Raw genomic sequence first — 23,421 nt, 5'->3', positions numbered from 1 at the left:
CCATCCACCACTACGTTTACCCAGTGTCCAGTTAGGGAGATATAGTGACCCAGGCCGTGCTTACTGGTCCATGTATCTGTGGTTATGTGGACCTTGCCACAGATGGCATTGCACAGCGCACACTTGATTTTATCCTCCACTTGGTTGTGCAGGGAAGGGACGGCTCACCTGGAAAAGTAGAACAACGTACTGGGGGACAGCCACCACCATCAGCTGTTTGAAACAGCCCATCTCCACCAGACGGAATGACAGCATTTCAAAGGCCAGTAATTTTGAAATGCTGGCATTTAGGGCCAGGGCTCGAGGGTGGGTAGGTGGGTATTTCCTCCTTCTCTCCAATGTTTGGGAGATTGACAGCTGAATGCTGCCGTGTGACATGTTGGAGATGCTTGGTGATGGTGTCGTATGTGGTGGTGTTGGTGGAACATCCTCTGTTTGCTGGTCGCCAGGTGCCACGGTGACGCCAGAGGTGGAGGGAGAGGCCGGGGCAGCAGCAGAAGAGGGAGCAGGAGGAGCTTGAGAGAGTTCCTTGTTTTTAAGGTGTTTACTCCACTGCAGTTCATGCTTTGCATGTAGATGCCTGGTCATGCAGGTTGTGCTCAGGTTGAGAAGGTTTATGCCTCGCTTCAGGCTCTGATGGCACAGCGTGCAAATCACTCGTCTCTTGTCATCAGGACATTGTGTGAAGAACTGCCACGCTAATGAACTCCTTGGAGCAGGCCTTGGTGTGCTCGGTGCCTGGGTGCGGTGGACAGTAGCAGGCGTACTGTCTCTGGAATGGCCGCTGCTCTTTTGCACCCTGCTCCCTCTTTTGCTGTGCTGTTGCCTCTGTGCTACCACTGCCTCTTCCTCATAACTGCACGCCTCACTAGCACGACCTTTAGTCCAGTCTGAGTCTAGGACTTCATCATCCTCCACATCATCTTCCACCCATTCATGACCCCTCCCCTCCTTGTCGGTCTGCACATTGCAGAAAGCCACAGCAGTTGGCACCTGTGTTTCGCCATCATCAGAGACGTTTTGTGGTGATATTCCCATTTTTGTTGCAGGATGAGGACATCCTGCAACAAAAATGGTTGAGCATCAGTGCATCCAAGGTCTTCCTCTTCTGGGGCAGGGCTAGGTGAATGGGCCGGGGAAACAGAGTTGGGACCCTGGCAACAGAGTCATCAAAAAGCATAAGACTTTCCTGCATGATTTGGGGCTCTGACGGCTTGGCTGATTTGCAAGGGGGGTGAGGTGTAAGACTGATGGGCATGGGCTGCAGGTGCCAACTCTGAGCTTTCTGCAGAGAACTGGGTGTTAGATACTGTGAAGGAACTGGAGGCACTGTTAGCCACCCAATCCACTATGGCGTGTACATGTTCTGGCTTCACCATCCATAGAGGGGCATTTGGGCCTATCAAATAACGCTGCAGATTCTGTCGCCTACTCGCACCAGAGGGAGGTGTTTGACTTGGAGCGGTAGTTGGCTCTGAAAGGCCACGTCCTCTACCAGCAACAGGAGCTCCACCAACACTACCACGACCATGCCCACATCCCTTATTTGATGTTCTCCTCATTATTTGCATTTACCGACCAAGCTGAAAGATTGGTCTCTCTCCGGTGTCAATTTACCTGGCAGTAGTCGACAATTACGTTTGCTAAGGCAGTGCCTGTGTCATAAAAATGCTCTGCAGACCCAGATTAATGTTTTTAGTGCCCAAAATACACTGGTTATCAATTTCTATGCGAAAATGTAAAAAAAAATGTTGGTACGCTGTATGCACAAGTGGTTTGTGGAACAAGAACAAGTATTTTTGTAATAAAATACAGAAAATTTGTATTTCACTGCTGTAAATTGAAATGAATTATTTATACGCCGGATGCACAACTGTTTTTTCGGCCTAAAACACATCTGACAATGAACAATGACTCAGTGGGTCAGAAACAATTAGAGCAGGTCCCTCCCACTCCAGGGCGTGTGCATAAGGTGCCCGCCCACAGGCTCCCATCTATTGTGGATAGAATCATAAGCCAAAAGGCAGGGGAGGGCATAATCAAAAAAATATATATAATAAATAAAATGTAATACTCAGGTAACATCTGAGTGGTCGACTTAAAATAGATACTTGCTGTGAAACATGTAGAGAGAGAAAAATATTTTTCAATATAAACCGATTGGAGTTGCACTAGATTGGAATGTGTTTGCAGCTGAGACTAATCAAACTGATATCACTGTTGCTAGCATCACTCACAAACTCAAGTGCCAAAGCAGTAATCAAAAGACAGACTCCAGGTAGATCTTTTGAGTAGCTCACATGGGTTGAACAGACAGCAAAGAACGCAGTATATGATGGCTAGAGGTACAGTAGGCGTTCACAGTTTACAGAAGTAAGTGTCGGCCTGTATAGGCCCCAAAAATTAGCCCACATGGGTTTCACTGACAGCAAAGAATGTAGTGTATTTGATGGCTGGAGGTACAGTGGGAATTCACAGGATACAGAAGTAAGTGTCAGCCTGTATAGGCTCCATAAATTAGCTCACATGGGTTGAACTGAAAGCAACGGACATAGTATTTGATGGCTAGAGGTACATTAGGCATTCAGTATAAAAAAGTGTTGGCCTGTATAGGCCCCAAAAATTAGCCCACAGGTTTAACTGACAGCAAAGAACGTAGTGTATTTGATGGCTTGAAGTACAGTAGGCATTCACAGTATACAGAAGTAAGTATCGGCCTGTATAAGCTCCACAAATTTGCTCCCATGGGTTTAACTGACAGCAAAGAACATAGTATTTGATGGCTAGAAGTACATTAGGCATTCACACATTATACAGAAAAGTCAGTCTGAATAGGATCCAAAAATTAGCTCACGTGGGTTGAACTGACAGCAAAGAACGTAGTGTATTTGATGGCTGGAGGTACAGTAGGCATTCACAGTATATAGAAGATATATATATATGTATATACATACATGTGCTGTGTGTATCTGTGCTGCGTGTATCTGTGCTGCGTGTATCTGTGCTGTGTGTATCTGTGCTGCGTGTATCTGTGCTGCGTGTATCTGTGCTGCGTGTATCTGTGCTGCGTGTATCTGTGCTGCGTGTATCTGTGCTGCGTGTATCTGTGCTGCGTGTATCTGTGATGCGTGTATAGTGGATAGTATAGTGGATAGTATAGTGGATAGTATAGTGGATAGTATAGTGGATAGTATAGTGGATAGTAGTGGATAGTATAGTGGATAGTATAGTGGATAGTAGTGGATAGTATAGTGGATAGTATAGTGGATAGTATAGTGGATAGTATAGTGGATAGTATAGTGGATAGTAGTGGATAGTATAGTGGATAGTATAGTGGATAGTATAGTGGATAGTAGTGGATAGTATAGTGGATAGTATAGTGGATAGTAGTGGATAGTATAGTGGATAGTATAGTGGATAGTAGTGGATAGTATAGTGGATAGTAGTGGATAGTATAGTGGATAGTATAGTGGATAGTAGTGGATAGTATAGTGGATAGTAGTGGATAGTATAGTGGATAGTATAGTGGATTGTAGTGGATAGTATAGTGGATAGTATAGTGGATAGTAGTGGATAGTATAGTGGATAGTATAGTGGATAGTATAGTGGATAGTATAGTGGATAGTATAGTGGATAGTAGTGGATAGTATAGTGGATAGTATAGTGGATAGTATAGTGGATAGTAGTGGATAGTATAGTGGATAGTATAGTGGATAGTAGTGGATAGTATAGTGGATAGTATAGTGGATAGTAGTGGATAGTATAGTGGATAGTAGTGGATAGTATAGTGGATAGTATAGTGGATAGTAGTGGATAGTATAGTGGATAGTAGTGGATAGTATAGTGGATAGTATAGTGGATTGTAGTGGATAGTAGTGGATAGTATAGTGGATAGTATAGTGGATAGTATAGTGGATAGTATAGTGGATAGTAGTGGATAGTATAGTGGATAGTATAGTGTATAGTAGTGGATAGTATAGTGGATAGTATAGTGGATAGTATAGTGGATAGTATAGTGGATAGTATAGTGGATAGTAGTGGATAGTATAGTGGATAGTATAGTGGATAGTATAGTGGATAGTAGTGTATAGTATAGTGGATAGTATAGTGGATAGTATAGTGGATAGTATAGTGGATAGTAGTGGATAGTATAGTGGATAGTATAGTGGATAGTATAGTGGATAGTATAGTGGATAGTAGGGGATAGTATAGTGGATAGTAGTGGATAGTATAGTGGATAGTAGTGGATAGTATAGTGGATAGTATAGTGGATAGTAGTGGATAGTATAGTGGATAGTATAGTGGATAGTAGGGGATAGTATAGTGGATAGTATAGTGGATAGTAGTGGATAGTATAGTGGATAGTAGGGGATAGTTTAGTGGATAGTATAGTGGATAGTATAGTGGATAGTGGTGGATAGTATAGTGGATAGTAGTGGATAGTATAGTGGATAGTAGGGGATAGTATAGTGGATAGTTTAGTGGATAGTTTAGTGGATAGTATAGTGGATAGTATAGTGGATAGTATAGTGGATAGTAGTGGATAGTATAGTGGATAGTAGTGGATAGTAGTGGATAGTATAGTGGATAGTAGTGGATAGTATAGTGTATAGTAGTGGATAGTATAGTGGATAGTATAGTGGATAGTAGTGGATAGTATAGTGGATAGTAGTGGATAGTATAGTGGATAGTATAGTGGATAGTATAGTGGATTATAGTGGATAGTATAGTGGATAGTAGTGGATAGTATAGTGTATAGTAGTGGATAGTATAGTGGATAGTATAGTGTATAGTAGTGGATAGTATAGTGGATAGTATAGTGGATAGTAGTGGATAGTATAGTGGATAGTAGTGGATAGTAGTGGATAGTATAGTGGATAGTATAGTGGATAGTAGTGGATAGTATAGTGGATAGTATAGTGGATAGTAGTGGATAGTATAGTGGATAGTAGTGGATAGTATAGTGGATAGTATAGTGGATAGTAGTGGATAGTATAGTGGATAGTATAGTGTATAGTAGTGGATAGTAGTGGATAGTATAGTGGATAGTAGTGGATAGTAGTGGATAGTATAGTGGATAGTATAGTGGATAGTATAGTGGATAGTAGTGGATAGTATAGTGGATAGTATAGTGGATAGTATAGTGGATAGTATAGTGGATAGTAGTGGATAGTATAGTGGATAGTATAGTGGATAGTAGTGGATAGTATAGTGGATAGTATAGTGGATAGTATAGTGGATAGTAGTGGATAGTATAGTGGATAGTATAGTGGATAGTAGTGGATAGTAGTGGATAGTATAGTGGATAGTATAGTGGATAGTATAGTGGATAGTATAGTGGATAGTATAGTGGATAGTATAGTGGATAGTATAGTGGATAGTAGTGGATAGTATAGTGGATAGTATAGTGGATAGTATAGTGGATAGTAGTGGATAGTATAGTGGATAGTATAGTGGATAGTAGTGGATAGTATAGTGGATAGTATAGTGTATAGTAGTGGATAGTAGTGGATAGTATAGTGGATAGTAGTGGATAGTAGTGGATAGTATAGTGGATAGTATAGTGGATAGTATAGTGGATAGTAGTGGATAGTATAGTGGATAGTATAGTGGATAGTATAGTGGATAGTATAGTGGATAGTATAGTGGATAGTAGGGGATAGTATAGTGGATAGTAGTGGATAGTATAGTGGATAGTATAGTGGATAGTAGTGGATAGTATAGTGGATAGTAGTGGATAGTATAGTGGATAGTATAGTGGATAGTATAGTGGATAGTATAGTGGATTGTAGTGGATAGTATAGTGGATAGTATAGTGGATAGTATAGTGGATAGTATAGTGGATAGTAGGGGATAGTATAGTGGATAGTAGTGGATAGTATAGTGGATAGTATAGTGGATAGTATAGTGGATAGTAGTGGATAGTATAGTGGATAGTATAGTGGATAGTAGTGGATAGTATAGTGGATAGTATATTGGATAGTATAGTGGATAGTATAGTGGATTGTAGTGGATAGTATAGTGGATAGTATAGTGGATAGTATAGTGGATAGTAGGGGATAGTATAGTGGATAGTAGTGGATAGTATAGTGGATAGTATAGTGGATAGTATAGTGGATAGTAGGGGATAGTATAGTGGATAGTAGTGGATAGTATAGTGGATAGTATATGTGGATAGTATAGTGGATAGTATAGTGGATAGTAGTGGATAGTAGTGGATAGTATAGGGGATAGTATAGTGAATAGTATAGTGGATAGTATAGTGGATAGTAGTGGATAGTATAGTGGATAGTATATTGGATAGTATAGTGGATAGTATAGTGGATAGTATAGTGGATAGTAGTGGATAGTAGTGGATAGTATAGTGGATAGTATAGTGGATAGTATAGTGGATAGTATAGTGAATAGTATAGTGGATAGTATAGTGGATAGTATAGTGGATAGTAGTGGATAGTATAGTGGATAGTATAGTGGATAGTATAGTGGATAGTAGTGAATAGTATAGTGGATAGTATAGTGGATAGTATAGTGGATAGTAGTGGATAGTATAGTGGATAGTATAGTGGATAGTATAGTGGATAGTATAGTGGATAGTATAGTGGATAGTATAGTGGATAGTAGTGGATAGTATAGTGGATAGTATAGTGGATAGTATAGTGGATAGTAGTGGATAGTATAGTGGATAGTATAGTGGATAGTAGTGGATAGTATAGTGGATAGTATAGTGTATAGTAGTGGATAGTAGTGGATAGTATAGTGGATAGTAGTGGATAGTATAGTGGATAGTATAGTGGATAGTATAGTGGATAGTAGTGGATAGTATAGTGGATAGTATAGTGGATAGTATAGTGGATAGTATAGTGGATAGTAGGGGATAGTATAGTGGATAGTAGTGGATAGTATAGTGGATAGTATAGTGGATAGTAGTGGATAGTATAGTGGATAGTAGTGGATAGTATAGTGGATAGTATAGTGGATAGTATAGTGGATAGTATAGTGGATTGTAGTGGATAGTATAGTGGATAGTATAGTGGATAGTATAGTGGATAGTATAGTGGATAGTAGTGGATAGTATAGTGGATAGTATAGTGGATAGTATAGTGGATAGTATAGTGGATAGTATAGTGGATAGTAGTGGATAGTATAGTGGATAGTATAGTGGATAGTAGTGGATAGTATAGTGGATAGTATATTGGATAGTATAGTGGATAGTATAGTGGATTGTAGTGGATAGTATAGTGGATAGTATAGTGGATAGTATAGTGGATAGTAGGGGATAGTATAGTGGATAGTAGTGGATAGTATAGTGGATAGTATAGTGGATAGTATAGTGGATAGTAGGGGATAGTATAGTGGATAGTAGTGGATAGTATAGTGGATAGTATATTGGATAGTATAGTGGATAGTATAGTGGATAGTAGTGGATAGTATAGTGGATAGTAGTGGATAGTAGTGGATAGTATAGGGGATAGTATAGTGAATAGTATAGTGGATAGTATAGTGGATAGTATAGTGGATAGTAGTGGATAGTATAGTGGATAGTATATTGGATAGTATAGTGGATAGTATAGTGGATAGTATAGTGGATAGTATAGTGGATAGTATAGTGGATAGTAGTGGATAGTAGTGGATAGTATAGTGGATAGTATAGTGGATAGTATAGTGGATAGTATAGTGAATAGTATAGTGGATAGTATAGTGGATAGTATAGTGGATAGTAGTGGATAGTATAGTGGATAGTATAGTGGATAGTATAGTGGATAGTAGTGAATAGTATAGTGGATAGTATAGTGGATAGTATAGTGGATAGTAGTGGATAGTATAGTGGATAGTATAGTGGATAGTATAGTGGATAGTAGTGGATAGTATAGTGGATAGTATAGTGGATAGTTTAGTGGATAGTATAGTGGATAGTATAGTGGATAGTAGTGGATAGTATAGTGGATAGTAGTGGATAGTATAGTGGATAGTAGTGGATAGTAGTGGATAGTATAGTGGATAGTAGTGGATAGTATAGTGGATAGTATAGTGGATAGTAGTGGATAGTATAGTGGATAGTAGTGGATAGTATAGTGGATAGTAGTGGATAGTATAGTGGATAGTATAGTGGATAGTAGTGGATAGTATAGTGGATAGTATAGTGGATAGTATAGTGGATAGTAGTGGATAGTATAGTGGATAGTATAGTGGATAGTATAGTGGATAGTATAGTGGATAGTAGTGGATAGTATAGTGGATAGTATAGTGGATAGTAGTGGATAGTATAGTGGATAGTAGTGGATAGTATAGTGGATAGTAGTGGATAGTATAGTGGATAGTAGTGGATAGTATAGTGGATAGTATAGTGGATAGTAGTGGATAGTATAGTGGATAGTATAGTGGATAGTATAGTGGATAGTAGTGGATAGTATAGTGGATAGTATAGTGGATAGTAGTGGATAGTATAGTGGATAGTAGTGGATAGTATAGTGCATAGTAGTGGATAGTATAGTGGATAGTAGTGGATAGTATAGTGGATAGTATAGTGGATAGTAGTGGATAGTATAGTGGATAGTATAGTGGATAGTATCAGTAATGCAGTGTACAGTGTCAGTAGAGCAGTGGACTGTGTGAGTCATTTTTTATTTCTTTTATTTTTTTTACAAATACATTGTTTTTATTTTTTTTAACATTTTTTTTCTTAATCCTTTTTCGGGGGAGGGGCATTGGATTGTGCCAGTATGGCAGTGAACAGCGAAAGTAGTTTTTTATTTGTATTTATTTGTATTTTTTTTTTTACTATTTTTTTTTGTATTTTTTACAATGTATTATTGTAAATTTATGCAATTCTTGTTTTTTCACAATGTTTTTCCTGGGGGGGGGGGGGGGGAGTATAATTTGTTTTTATGTATTTTTTTATTTTTTTTCTTCCATTTCATTTTTGATGTGAATTACAATTCTTTTTTTTTATTATTAGCACTGTTTGGGGGGGGGGGGGGGAGGTGTAAACAGACCCCTGACATCTCTCCTATGAGATAGAAAGAGTGAATGAGGAAAAAGATTCCCCGCCCCTTTCTCTGCAGCCTCAGCTGCACTGAAGAGGAACAGAGACAGAGGCTCCTCCCCATTCATACACTGAAGCAGAGGAAACACAGGTATGATTGGACAGTCAGTGATGACTCAGAAAAGGGAGAGGGCGGGGCCCAGAGAATTGTAGTCCCTCAGTGCACAGTATTACATGATTTGTACTGGAGGGAGTATGAACCCCCAACACACTGATTAGATTGTAAGCTCCTATGAGCGAGGCCTTCTTATCCCTCTTCTATTTTATTGTATTGTAACTGTACTGCCCCCCTTTATATTGTACAGCGCTGTGCACACTGTGTGCTGTATAAATCCTAAATAATAATAATAATAATAATAATAATAATAATAATAATAATAATAATATTATCTATAAATCAATATATGTTTAATTATTTACAAATAAATGCCATAAATACAAAGTATTGCAGCTCCTATGTGTGCTGTATTATATGATGAGCTCTGGGTCCCAGTTTAAATTTAAATAAAAATATAAATAAATAATTATTTAAATTAAATATAAAATGAAATTTAAATTGGACCCCCAACAATTATTGTAAGATGTAAAAATCAGCATTAGAGCCTCATTTATTCACAGAAAGAAAAAAGAAAACTCCTGGAAGTTTGTTGTTCCTTTATGTGTAATTATAAATTATTTGCCCGGATTGAACAGAACTCTATTTGTGTGGAAAAAATGACATCAATGTTATTTGGGTGCAGCGTCGCACGACCGCGCAATTGTCAGTTAAAGTAATACAGTGCCAAATCGCAAAATATGGCCTGGCCATGAAGGGGGGTAAATCTTCCGGAGGTCGTACCAAATCTCCTCCCTGACTAATGACCCGGAAGAGACGAGGATTTCATGACCACAGGGGGCGGAGCCATCATTCCCCGGATTCTATAGCTGGGAAAACTGCTACTCAAGCATGGTCTGTGCTTTATTAGCTGCAGTGGGGGGCGGAGGGGGGGGGGACATTAGGGGTCTAATAGTCCCCCGATGTCTCCATAAAGAGAACCTGTCACCTGTTCATACTATCACACTGTGATTTGCTACCCCCTTGTGACAGCAATAAAGGTCAATAATAAAATGTTATTAAACAATATAAAAGATAATAAAATAAATGTAAAATAATAGATAAGTGACCCGGTCCCCTGTGCACACATGAGGGTGCAAACACACTGGAATCCCTTATAAAGCGCCCTCTATGGACAATTTGGGGTACCGCGGCCCTTCCCCCTTTCACAGATGCGGTCAGTTATAAGGTGACATGTTTGGTGTCGGTTTACTCGATGTGACCCCGCCCCTTTATCATTTCCCCGGAAATTACATATTATATATCGGGTTTAGGGGCATTAAAATGAATTTTACCAGCGACCCCACGCCATGTTTTTTATATAGAAGCTAAGTAAACAATGAGCTCTGTCCCATCAATGGACAGGTTTGGGTATTGAAGTGACTATGAAGCCACGTAAGGAAGAATCCTCCCTGTTATTGGAGTGCGTTGTCCTGGTGCACAGCGTCACACGCAGCCATAAGACATCCCACAAGAATCTTATTTTCACAGATTTCTATCATCTTATTGTTGCCCTTTGACCCCTTCATGACCCCAACAAACCTTCTCACCCAAACCTCATTTTCCAACTGTGAGACGTATTAGTAAATCTGTACAAATCATGGCAGCTCCTTCCTATATCCGGGGGAATTATACCCCCTTCTTGTTTAGGACAGATCCATTCATTGGGTGGGAAATGTTATTGGATATCTCCTGATTTTATTTTATTATCAGAGGAAAACTGACCCAAAATAGTAGAAAAAAAAATTAAATTTAGCTGTATATTTTTATGTACTTTTATGCCATTACCATGATCCCCCCTCCCCCCCCCCCCCAATAAAAAAAGTTTTAGACTCCTGATGATCATGAACATACCACATATGTGTAAATGATTTGATGTTTGTATATATACAGTTTGTTATATCTTTTTATCATGCTGAAAATTAAATCATTGTTTCCAGACAAATTTCTGAGAAGGAAGTCTGTCTATTACTAAAGAAGATTATAAAAAATAATAATTAGTAAAAAGAAATGCGGAGTAACCCGTCCATGGAATGTATGGCACGGCTCATGCATGTATATCTGTGCTATACGCTGCCAATATATCATCACTCAGACATTTCTTCCTATGACATCATAGTGTACAGGATTTATTCTGACATCTCATTTATCTTAGTACATGCACAACTTACTACACAGAAAGTCACCCACATTGTTTTATGTATTCATTCATTCATTTATTTATTTATTCATTTATTTATTGATGAATTTTTTTTTCAGTAAAATATTGAACTGTATTATGTACGGCATCTTTGGCCAAAATACACAAAAGCATCAATAATTGGAATTTCATCATTAATAGAAAACTAGAGCTGCAATGTACACATTAAACAGCACTGTACAATTTATCAATTATCTGCATAGTGATAGTTATTAAAAAAATAAATAAAATAATAATAATAATAATAATAATAATAATAATAATAATAATAATAATAATAATGTTGCTGTTACTAAAATTTTATTTTGTTAATTTAATTTATGTGAATTAATTATACTTTAATTAATTTAATGCAATTTAATGTGATGTATTTATCATTTATTTAATTTTATTATTACCATTTTTTTATTTGTATTGTATTACTATTCACATAAAATAAATGGGTGAATGAATAGTTAAAGTGAAGGAGAGATAGTAAGACTTGTATGGTGAGAGTTTGTATTGGAAAGCAGATGGTGATCGGTAAATTCAGCGTCTGTTTCCTGGGGGAATCCGGCAGAAACTTTCATCCAATAAAATCTCAGGTTTGTTCTTCTTTGGTGACTTAGTTGTTGTTTTGTTGTATTGTGAATGGAGCGTTCCCAGCACTGTAATCATGTGTGGGTCTTGTGGTGTCTCTAGTGAGCGCTCAGCTCAGGTGTCAGTAGTCCCGGGAGAACGGCACACAGAAGCTTTACAATGACTCTAAAAATGAAGAATGAGAGATTGGACAGAAACTTTCATCCAATAGAACAAAACTCCGGCTCTTCCCTGAAGAAGATGTCTAATAATATTTTACTAAAGAATCGCTTTCCACTATCAGCAATGCCGAGATATAAAAGTTTTAGGTTTAGTCGTTTCTTTTGCTGGATATTCAGTATATATTATATTTAAAATACAGACACAAGATTACAAAATAATATAATTGGTATTAGCATGTTAAATATTAATAAAAATGTACATGATAATTAAAGATTAAATTCACTGTTCAATAAAATATTAATAATAATAATAATAACAATAATAATAATAACAACAATGTATTATTATTATTATTATTATTATTATTATTATTATCATCATTATCATTAATAAACTTATAATTTGTGAAGAAAGGTTATATAATATATACGGATGGCTTGATTGTGAAATTCACCTACAGGACCAAAAATCTTGCTTTTCTTCAGCCACTTTCTCTCATTTACACCACCTATGGAGCAGAGAAATATTTACATTTCTCTATGAACCTATTGATTCAGTAATAAAAAGGTAATACATATATCATTTCTCTTAGGACAAAAATTATACTTTTATTGCTGATATTGACTTGCAAAGATGATTGTTTTTTTTTTTTTTTTAATGCAATTCATAGACAAAAAAAAAAAGACAAATATAAAGCCCAAATGTTGCAATTGATAACATTTATAAATAATAAAGTATAAATATAGCATTAAAAAAAAAAAACTGTGAACATCTCTAAAATTCTATTTAATGGAGCTATTCAGATAATATATTTTTGCCTCATAAATTTAAAATTACCTCAAAAAAGAATAGAAAAGCATTTTGGTTCATTTGTACTTTTTTATTTGTATGAAATCCATAGATAAAAAGTAGCCAAACTTAAAGCGGTACTCCAGGATAAATGTATAGAAGAGGTGGAGGTACCACTTCTATATATGATGCTCGGCTCCCACTAAACAGGGGGCTAAATGGGTAAACGTTCAGATATTTGTATGATGGAACAGCCACAGGTCAGTTCAAGTCTAAGTTCAGACCAAAATGTCAGCTCATCCCTATTCTTCTCCTATAAGACCATCCCTGCCCCCCACCATCATGTGGTAGGCCATATTTCTAAGTCATTTGATTATGGGGTCAGCAGAAGGGTCCATTAAACCACAGACACATGGTCCAGCAAGTCATGGCAGAGATGTTATATATCATTCATCACCCACTGGGCAGAAAGGATGAAGGATGACATCAGTTGGCTACAAATGTTTCTATTCTGCTTCAGAAGATCCTGTAAGTCAGCTCCTACCTAGGAATAGCTGCACCACCAGGATGGGGACATGTGCCAGAGAAGGCACATATGTGAACCTACCCTGCAAAATCCCTTCTGACAGCATGGGCCATGACAGGTCCTCTTTATAGAGAAATTTGGGGTCTATTAGACCCAAATCTCTCCTCTGGCCTCCCATGCAGCCAATCAGACACAGATTGGTCTGATTGGCTGCTTTCCTGGCCGCTGGTGGCCAGGTAAACAAAGGGGCAGAACCAGAAATAACTTATAACTTATCGCTCCCAACCAGTGTTGCCAACCGCCGGTAGATTTACGGGCAGCCCGTAAAAACAGGGCACTTTTAGGCTGCCCGTAAATGCCCGTAAGAGCCAGTAAGTGCCAGTAAAAATGGCTGCTACGGGCTTGGGTGAGAACTTCACATGCGCAGTTCTGGAAATCGCAGAGTCAGTCCGATCTTGAGTCCACGCCACCCACTGATGATGTCATGCCACACGGGCGCCGGCCTAAAAAAATGTAAATGCAAGGAACCGAGCCACGGCGCGGGCTGATGGGAGGAGGAGACTTGTTCTGGTGGGATCAGTGCAGGGGAGCCGAAGGACTGGCAGCACTAAAGACAGACAGCGCGGACATGGCGGAGCCCTATCAACTTTTTTATCTCTTCAAGTGAAAAGTATTGTAAAAGGTACCCAAACCTAGCCTGCCTTCTGGGTGATCCAGCTCTGTATTCTTCCTCCCACTGTAATCAATGCAGGAGCCAATCTTCCTCTCAATGACTTCTAATGGAAGTTTTTGCTCCTGCAAATCATCAATTCTTGGGGTGTTTCTACTCCTACTGACCACTCCTTTATGGGGCAGACCTCCTCTTACTGAATACCAATTGACATTCCTGCACCCAATGACCACCACTGCTGGGGCATACCTGTTCATACTGTTTACCAATCGTGGCACAATCCTCCTACCACTGAGCACTAGTGCTTGTACATACCTGCTGACAGTGAACAAGGTTGGCACATTTCTGCTCCCACTTACCATCAACCTATATGGCTGTCTTTCTCCCACTGACATCTATTAAAGAGCAGTCCTACTTCCACTTCCATACCAATGTAAGGGGCTGTCTTCCTCCCAGAGTCCCAATGACCACCAATGCTCGGGGCATCCTCTGACCACCCCTTGTATAATTTTTGTATCCTCTGACTGCCTCCTGTATCCCGTCCGCATCCTATGACCGCCACCTGTATCCCGACCGCATCCTCTGACCTCCACCTGTATCCCGTCCGCATCCTCTGACCGCCACCTTTATCCCATCCGCATCCTCTGACCGCCACCTTTATCCCGTCTGCATCCTCTGACCGCCACCTTTATCCCATCTGCATCCTCTGACCGCCACCTTTATCCCGTCCGCATCCTCTGACCGCCACCTGTATCCCGTCTGCATCCTCTGACCGCCACCTTTATCCCGTCCGCATCCTCTGACCGCCACCTGTATCCCGTCTGCATCCTCTGACCGCCACCTGTATCCCGTCCACATCCTCTGACCGCCACCTGTGTCCCGTCTGCATCCTCTGACCACCACCTGTATCCTGTCTGCATCCTCTGACTACCACCTGTACCATTTCTACATCCTCTGACCTCTTCCTGTATCCTGTCTGCATCCTCTGACCACAACCAGTACCATTTATACATCCTCTGACTTACTCCTGTATCATGTGTGTATCCTCTGACCACCTCCTGTATCCTGTGCGCATCCTCTGACCACCTCCTGTTTCCTGTGTGCATCCTCTGACCACCTCCTGTATCCTGTGCGCATCCTTTGACCATCTCTTGTATCATGTTTACAATCTCTGACCATCTCTTGTCACTTTAGAGTTCCCGGCATTCCCCTTTACATCAGAGTTTTCAGGATTTTCCCTTACAGTGCAAGGGGGAACTCTGCGAACCCTGATGTAATGGGAAACTCTGATGTGAGGGGCAATGCTGCAGACCTTGATGTAAGTGGGAACTGTAAAGTAAAGGAGAATGCAGTGGGCTCTGATGTAAGGTGGCCTCTGGTGACCAGAGCCCCCTTACAACAGAGTTGCCCCTTAGATCATGAGCTGCAGCATTCCCCTTTATGTCAGAGCTCCCTTGTGATGTAAGGGGGAATCCTGCACACTCTGATATATAGTGGAACTCTGTGCTGGCTGGGTTATATTAACCCGACCTTCATATAAATGGAGAAATATGTTTTTTGACTTTTGTTTAATGTAAACACTTTGCTAATAGCACTAGCTACATGTGTACAGTTTAAATATTGACATTTGCACTGTTTAGCACTGATAACAGACATTTTAAGTACTTTTTTACAGTGTCAGTAAAAAATGCGGCTCTGTCAGTAAATTTCATGTTTTTTTGCCAGTTAAAAATGGTGCAGTTAGTAAATGTTGGTATCCTGCCAGTAAATTCCACTTTGGGGGGTTGGCAACACTGCTCCCAACTTCCAGGGTTACAGAGAGAGGGCAATGATGTCAGGTCCTCTCTCTCTACACAGGGCAGCCATTGCCACTGGCCGCGTTGCTCCTGGGCACTGCAATGGGACTGGAAGAGGCCACAAGATGCGGTGGCCGTGGTGGGAGGGGGGTCAGAACCCATTCCGCTAACCGCAGAAGTGATTGAGTGGCTAATTAGCCACTCGGATCACTTCAGTTGTAAACAAAATTGCTAGCTTAAAAGAATGGTACCAGGATGATGGCTGTAGGTGCAGGAATCATCCTGGTGTAACCACTGAAACTCAAGGACATACAGGAATGTCCTTGGATGGGAAATGGTTAAAGGTTTCAATCATGTCTCCTCTTTCCCTTCTTTCCTCCAGACTCTACATATTAAATGTCTGATGTCGATCTTGATATGTTTTACCCTCCAGACCTTTCACTATTTCTGTTTCTCATCTCTGGACTATTTTATAATATCTTTTTTGGGAAAAAAAAGCAATCTTTTTTTAGACAGGGAATTTGCCTTCTCTCTCCCTCTGAAACAGCAGACCCCCTGATATAGGTAAATAGGAGTATATACTGCCCTACAAACCAGTTCTGCTTTTCTGGCTTATTTCACTGGAAAATTAGTCTTCAATTCAGTCTTCCATTGTGGCTTAGTAAAAACACTCATATGGTGTGCAACGTCTCCATTAAATATTTCTGGCTCTTGACTGTGGCATAATAAACTGACTTTTTTCACTATAGCAGAAGCCTCATCTCTTCCTCTAAGATAGTGGCCAAAATAAAGATGTTTGTGTAATGTTCAGTGAGTCTATACAATGTTTCTGGCTGCTCTCTTTGATATAACACACTGTAGTTGCTATTAGCGGAAGAAAAATATATACATTGTATAAATATCAATCATACACAAATGTTACTAGAAAAGACTTGAAAAACTATTAGCAGCGCTCTGTCAGTGAACAGGCACTGCACATACATGCACACAACTCCCAATGGTGTTTTGTATTTACATAAAGTCCACCACACATAAGTGGGAAACAGTTTCCAAATGAGTGACATCTGTGGGATGATTCCCGATGTTCCATGAAACCAATCACCGACACCACACCGCGTGAGTCCCACTTCCTTCAGACTCAACACTCACCAGAAAGCAGTAAATACAAACATTTGCTTGCAGTGTCTCTCTAAGACTCCACAAGGGGTTGGTAGGCCACACTCCCGGGCAGCATCAAGCGCTGCTAATCTTAAATTGTGGCGCAATCTTACAGTAATTATCTTACAGAAAGAACGGCTGTAAAATGGCTGCTTTAGAGAAATTACATCAAGTATGAAAGATATACAAGCTGATTCCAGGGTGTGGAACAATTTTCTCTCAAGGCAAAGGATCTCTTCTCCAAGAAAACTTGGCAGAAGCCGATCTAGATGGTCCTTTCCCAGTGTTTGAAGCGTCTCCCAAGTCTTAGATGAGATGCATCTCCTGGAGGCTCCTGAGACTTGTGACATAAGGAAGTTTTAAATTGTTTTTACATTTCTTCAGTTACTTCCTAGTCCATGCCTGGGGAAATGATGTCATACATCCCAGCGAGATGCAGCGAGATCGAGACCAGGCTTCTGACAAGTTTTCCTAGAGAAGAGATCCTTTACCTTGAGAGAAAGTTGTTCCGCACCCTGGAAGCAGCTTGTGTATTTTTCATACTTGATGTCATTTCTGTAAAGCAGCCATCATTACAGCCGTTATTTCTGTGAGATAATTACTGTAAGATTGCGCCACAACCTAAGATTAGCAGCGCTTGATGCTGCCCGGGAGTGTGGCCTACCAACCCCTTGTGAAGTCTTAGAGCGACATGCAAACAAATGTTTGTATTTACTGCTTTCTGGTGATTGTGGAGTCTGAAGGAAGTGGGACTCACGAGGTGTGGTGTCAGTGACTGGTTTCATGGAACATTGGGTATCATTGTCTGTAACTCTAAACTGGTAACCAGTAAAAATATTTAAAGCACAGCCTATGGAGATTTTTAATTACTAAAGTTTGGCGCCATTCCATGAGTGTGTGCAATTTTAAAGCGTTACATGTTAGGTATCTATTTACTTGGCGTAACATCATCTTTACATTATACAAAAAAAATTTGGCTAACTTTAGTGTTTTTTTTTTTTAATTCATGAAAGTGTTTTTTTTCCGCAAAAAAATTGTGTTTGAAAAATTGCTGCGCAAATACTGTGTGACATAAAAAATTGCAATGACCACCATTTTATTCCCTAGGGTCTGTGTTTAAAAAAAATACATATATAATGTTTGAGGGGTTCTGAGTAATTTTCTAGCAAAAAAAAGTATGGTTTTTACATGTAGGAGAGGAATGCCGGAATTAACCCGTTATGGAAGCGGTTAAACTGGAGAGTGCAAAATCTGGTGCAGCTCTGCATAGAAACCAATCAGCCTCCAGGTTTTATTAGCAAAGCCTAACTGAACTTGCTGAAGTTAGAAGCTGATTGGTTACTTTGCACAGCTGCACCAGATTCTGAGTACTGCAGTTTTAGTAAATCTCCCCCAATATATCTTCATTTCAAACCCAAATTAATTTTAAAATTTGTTATTTCGTTACAATATTTCGTTTTGTTATAATTTATTTTGGATTTGTTGGAATGTATTACTATTGTGATTTGGAAATTCGGATACATCTGAATCTCCGAATAACAAAAATTTTGTCCGAGTTTAAATTTTCAGAATGAAACGTACCGCACATGTCTAAAAGATACATTGAGGAAGGCTACAAACCTCGTGGCCTCAGGGTCCAAGTGTTCCCAACATATCTAATATCAGCGTGAAATGTAAGAACAGATTGAGGTTATCCACTTCCGGAAAGCCCGACGCAGTTTTATGTCGGTACTTTGACTTTAAATACCGGTGTTATGGCAGTAGATAGCAGATAGTTGCCATAACCCCCGGTATTTTCTTACACGGCCGGCGGTCCTCTTTCACATAAAAGTGGTCACAGCGGCGGATCTCTGCAGGATCACTTTTATGGGCAGTGGGAGAGGTGCCCCCCCTCCCAACACTTCCCGGTAGCTTTCTCCACTTACCGGAGCCGTTGGTAGCGGGGAAAATGATCAGGTCCGTTCATGTCCCAGGCAGGAAGTCAAGTGAGGACAAGATGGCCCCCACTTGACTTTATGGCCTTGGAGGACCAGAGCGATTTCATACGTTACTTCCTTTTTATTTTTGCTTTTAAGGGTACATGTGAGATCGGAGGTCTTTTTGACCTCAGATCTCACATTAAAGAGGACCTGTCCTGCTTATTTCTATTACAAGGGATGTTTACATTCCTTGTAATAGGAATAAAAGTGATCAAAAAATAAAAATAAAGGGACAGTGTAAAAATAAAAAATAAAAAATGTATAGCGCCCCGTCCCTCCAAACTTGCGTGTAGAAGCTAATGCATATGCAAGTCGCGCCCACATATGTAAACGGTGTTCAAACCACACATGTGAGGTATCATCATGATCGTTAGAGCGAGATCAATAATTCTAGCCCTAGACCTCCTCTGTAACTCTAAACTGGTAACCTGTAAAAAAATGTAAAATGTCACATATGGAGATGTTTAAGTACCAATGTTTGTCGACATTCCACGAGCAAGAGATGTTGGGTATCTATTTACTTGGCGTAAAGTTATCTTTCACATTATAGAAAAAAATTTAGGCTAACTTAACTTTTTTCTTATTTTTTAAATCAAATAAGTGTAATTATTTAAAAAAAATGAATTTGTAAGACCACTGCGCGTGTACGGTGTGGCATTAAGTATTGCAACTCTACACTCTACAAGACTCTGGTCCGGCCACATCTGGAGTATTCCGTCCAGTTCTGGGCACCGTTCCTCAGGAAGGATGTGCTGGTACTGGAGAGAGTCCAGAGAAGGGCAACAAAAAAATATTAGGGGAATGGAGGACATCAGCTATGAGGAAAGACTACAAGCACTGAACTTATTCTCTCTGGAGAAGAGACGATTGAGGGGGGATATGATATCAATGTACAAATACTGTACTGGTGACCCTAGCATAAGGAACAAACTTTTTAGAGAAAGGAAATACAATAAGACACGTGGCCACTCACTAAAACTAGAGGAAGAGCGGTTTAACCTTAAAATACATAAGGGTTTCTTTACTATCAGAGCAGTAAGGATGTGGAATTCGCTTCCACAAGCAGTCGAATCAGCAGGGAGCATCGATAGTTTAAAAAACTATTAGATGGGCACCTTAAAGACCACAACATATAGGGGTATACAATGTACAACATACAGGGGTATACAATGTACAACATACAGGGGTATACAATGTACAACATACAGGGGTATACAATGTACAACATACAGGGGTATACAATGTACAACATACAGGGGTATGCAATGTACAACATACAGGGGTATACAATGTACAACATACAGGGGTATGCAATGTACAACATACAGGGGTATACAGTGTACAAAATACAGGGGTATACAATGTACAACATACAGGGGTATGCAATGTACAACATACAGGGGTATACAATGTACAACATACAGGGGTATGCAATGTACAACATACAGGGGTATACAGTGTACAAAATACAGGGGTATACAATGTACAACATACAGGGGTATACAATGTACAACATACAGGGGTATGCAATGTACAACATACAGGGGTATACAATGTACAACATACAGGGGTATACAATGTACAACATACAGGGGTATACAATGTACGGTTAACAGCAAACACACACACATCGTAAGTTGAACTGGATGGACTGATGTCTTTTTTCAACCTCACAAACTATGTAACCATGTAATATATATATATATATACTTTAACTCAGGGCTCCCCAAACTTTTTTGGGCCGAGACCCACTTCTGAATACAGTTATTTTTCGGGACCCACTTGTAATTGAATATTTAAAGCGCTACGGAATTTGTTGGTGCTATATAAATGCAAATTTTAATAATACATATTTTAAAGGGAAGAGGATGTTAAATTAAAAATATCAATTTACTACTTTGCAATTTTTATTTTTGAATACATTTAATATTTAAATAAATATAAGGCTATATGGCACTCACCCTCCTTCTTCTCCCAGTGGTCCAATGTGAAGGTGAAGCCCCTGTTTGCCCTCTCCAGGGCCCAGCACACCTCACCCAGAGTCTCCATGATGAGGAGCTCTATGCTGGTCTTGGTGTCCTGGCTCTTCTCCTTCAGATCCTCTACTGGGGTCACAGAAGCTGCCATAAACTCCTGATACCGCCAGGCCACCTGGTTCTCCTGTGACAGCAAGGCTGCTGTCTTTGCCTGCTATAGCTGAGAGAATCCCGCCGCCAGTCTAGCCACCACCCCTGCCGCCAGCAGGACCGAGGAGCTGGCTCTGCACCCCATGAACATATCCTTCATAACAGCCAACATACGTACTCACTGATGCAAGTATCCTCCTCGCGGGAAATGCAGATCAGTCTCCATTAACTGCGTGGGCGAGGTCCTGAATCTATCGCAATCTGACTGCTCTGGCTCTCTGTAATTTGCGCAGGCTCGCACAACACAATTTATGCAGGCCCGCTCTTAGTGATTTCCTGCTCTTCGCGACCCACTCAAATGCAGCTCGCGACCCACCAGTGGGTCCCGACCCACAGTTTGGGAACTCCTGCTTTAACTTATTTATAGTTATTTATTATATTATAATTTATGATTTTGTGTTTCAAACTTTATCATACCCGAGATGTTGTAAAGAAAAACGCACAGTAAGAAAAAATCATATGTAAATAGTTGGTTTGAGCTGCTTGTCCTTAAGAATAACATGCAAAATAATGGTACCGCTTTCAGCACCTAAAATCTGAAAGAATCATACCGCCAGGGAGGTTAATGAAGGATATATTAACGTACAAGTTTGCACCACAGCGAAATACCCAGTTTGGTTGGGGCCCTATTTGTCAAAGCTTGAACAGATATTTAGCATTGGGATTTTTTTTTTTTTTTTTTTATCACAGATAATTGAAATACCATAGAGGTTTGCACCATAGCTTAAAAAAGCCTGCTTAGACTGCCCACAATGTTTGAGGGTTTGAGTGTGCATTTAGCATCAGAAAATAAATTGTGTTTTTTAAAGAAAAAGAAAAAAACTATTACAGAAATAGCATACAGGTTTGTACCACAGCTAGAAAGCCTCTGTGAACAGGCCAACATTATTGAGAGTTTGAGCAAACATTTAAAATAGTCAAAGAAAAAGTGATAAGTGTTTTCTCGACATTGACAACGTAAATAGCATATAGTTTTGCACCACATCTAGAAGGTCTGTTTAGGCAGACTGCAATTTATAATAGAGGGCATTTAGCATCTTGAAAAAGTGTCTTTTCCTGAACACTAACAATGAAAATAGCATACAAGTTTGCACCACAAATTAAAAGCTTGTTGGGATGGGCCATAATTTCTATGTACATCAATAAATATTTGTGTCTTGATACCGCCTTGGTAGAAGCAGGGTACAAAGCATATGCTAGATGGTACTCGGTACCTGAACGACTTGCTAAAATGCACTCGGGCCCCTCATCCTCCTGTTTCTGGGGTTGTGGTAAAGTGGGGACAACCCTTCACATTCGGTGGACCTGTCCTAAAGTTAGGCGCTTCTGGATACGGGTCCATTCCTTAGTTTATTCTGTCACCATGGTCAATATTACTAAAGATGCTCAGATAGCATTGTTAAATGAACTGGTTGAAAATATCCCTAGACGGAGGCGCATGCGCGGGACTCGGCGTGACGGACATGTCTGCCTGAGCTCCGCTCCGCAGTGAGACATCCCGCCGCCTATACGGGTGACCAGCCACGCGATACTGCGCCCGTGAGCCTCCCTCGGTCAGCCGACATCCCTCCACACCCCGCCATGGTGTCCGGCGGCGTTAAATCAAAGCTGAAGAGCCGCAATATTCGGGATGCGCTGGTTAGAGCCTCATCCAAGATGGCGCCGCCTCTCTCCTCACGCTCCGGCCCCGGCTTTTCCAAGACCCCCAGGAACAATTTACCTCACCCTGATGAAGGTGAGTCGGATACCGATGCCCCTCTCTCCCGGGGAGCCGCAGCCTTTGACCCCTCACAGGCAGCACTGATCCAACACTTTGAAAGGATCCTGCATAAAGCCCTCCAGCATACCTCTGAACAAATAACAGACAGGCTCACTAGAGAGATCAGGGAGCTAGGCCAGCGCACCTCAGACCTGGAATACAAGGCAGAGGACCTTGAGGTGAGCATTCACAACCACTCTGAGGAACTTGAGACCCTCAGGGAGGAAAACTTAGCCCTGCAAGCTCAACTTGAGGACCAGGAGAATAGAGCTAGAAGATCTAACATTAGAATCAGGGGGATCCCTGAGACTGTTGTGGACCTGCAATCCACCGTAACTGCTCTCTTCCAGGAACTCTCCCCTTCCATCCCTATTGAACTTTTAGAAATGGACCGAGTCCACAGGGCCTTGGCCCCCCGTAAGCCTGAGGGACCCCCCAGAGATATCATAGCCAAACTACACTACTACAGAACAAAGGAAC

At 40.3% G+C, this 23,421-nt stretch overlaps 1 protein-coding gene across 1 annotated transcript in view; it reads left to right on the top strand.

The window, feature by feature from the left end:
- LOC309567957 (extracellular calcium-sensing receptor-like) overlaps positions 1-17,610 on the top strand; it is a gene marked incomplete at both ends in the record, with an annotated part of 56,030 nt that extends 38,420 nt beyond the window's left edge. Inside the window, one exon of the mRNA XM_082273510.1 lies at positions 17,413-17,610. Coding sequence (XP_082129636.1) covers positions 17,413-17,610 — 198 coding nt within the window. The remainder of the gene's footprint in view (positions 1-17,412) is intronic.
- Between the last annotated feature and the right edge of the window lie 5,811 nt (positions 17,611-23,421).

This window comes from Pelophylax lessonae (genome assembly GCF_965119305.1).
Source record: "Pelophylax lessonae genome assembly, chromosome: 1".
Classification (NCBI taxonomy): domain Eukaryota; kingdom Metazoa; phylum Chordata; class Amphibia; order Anura; family Ranidae; genus Pelophylax; species Pelophylax lessonae.
Note: the sequence above shows the minus strand (reverse complement) of the source record. Positions and strands in the feature narration are given on the sequence as shown.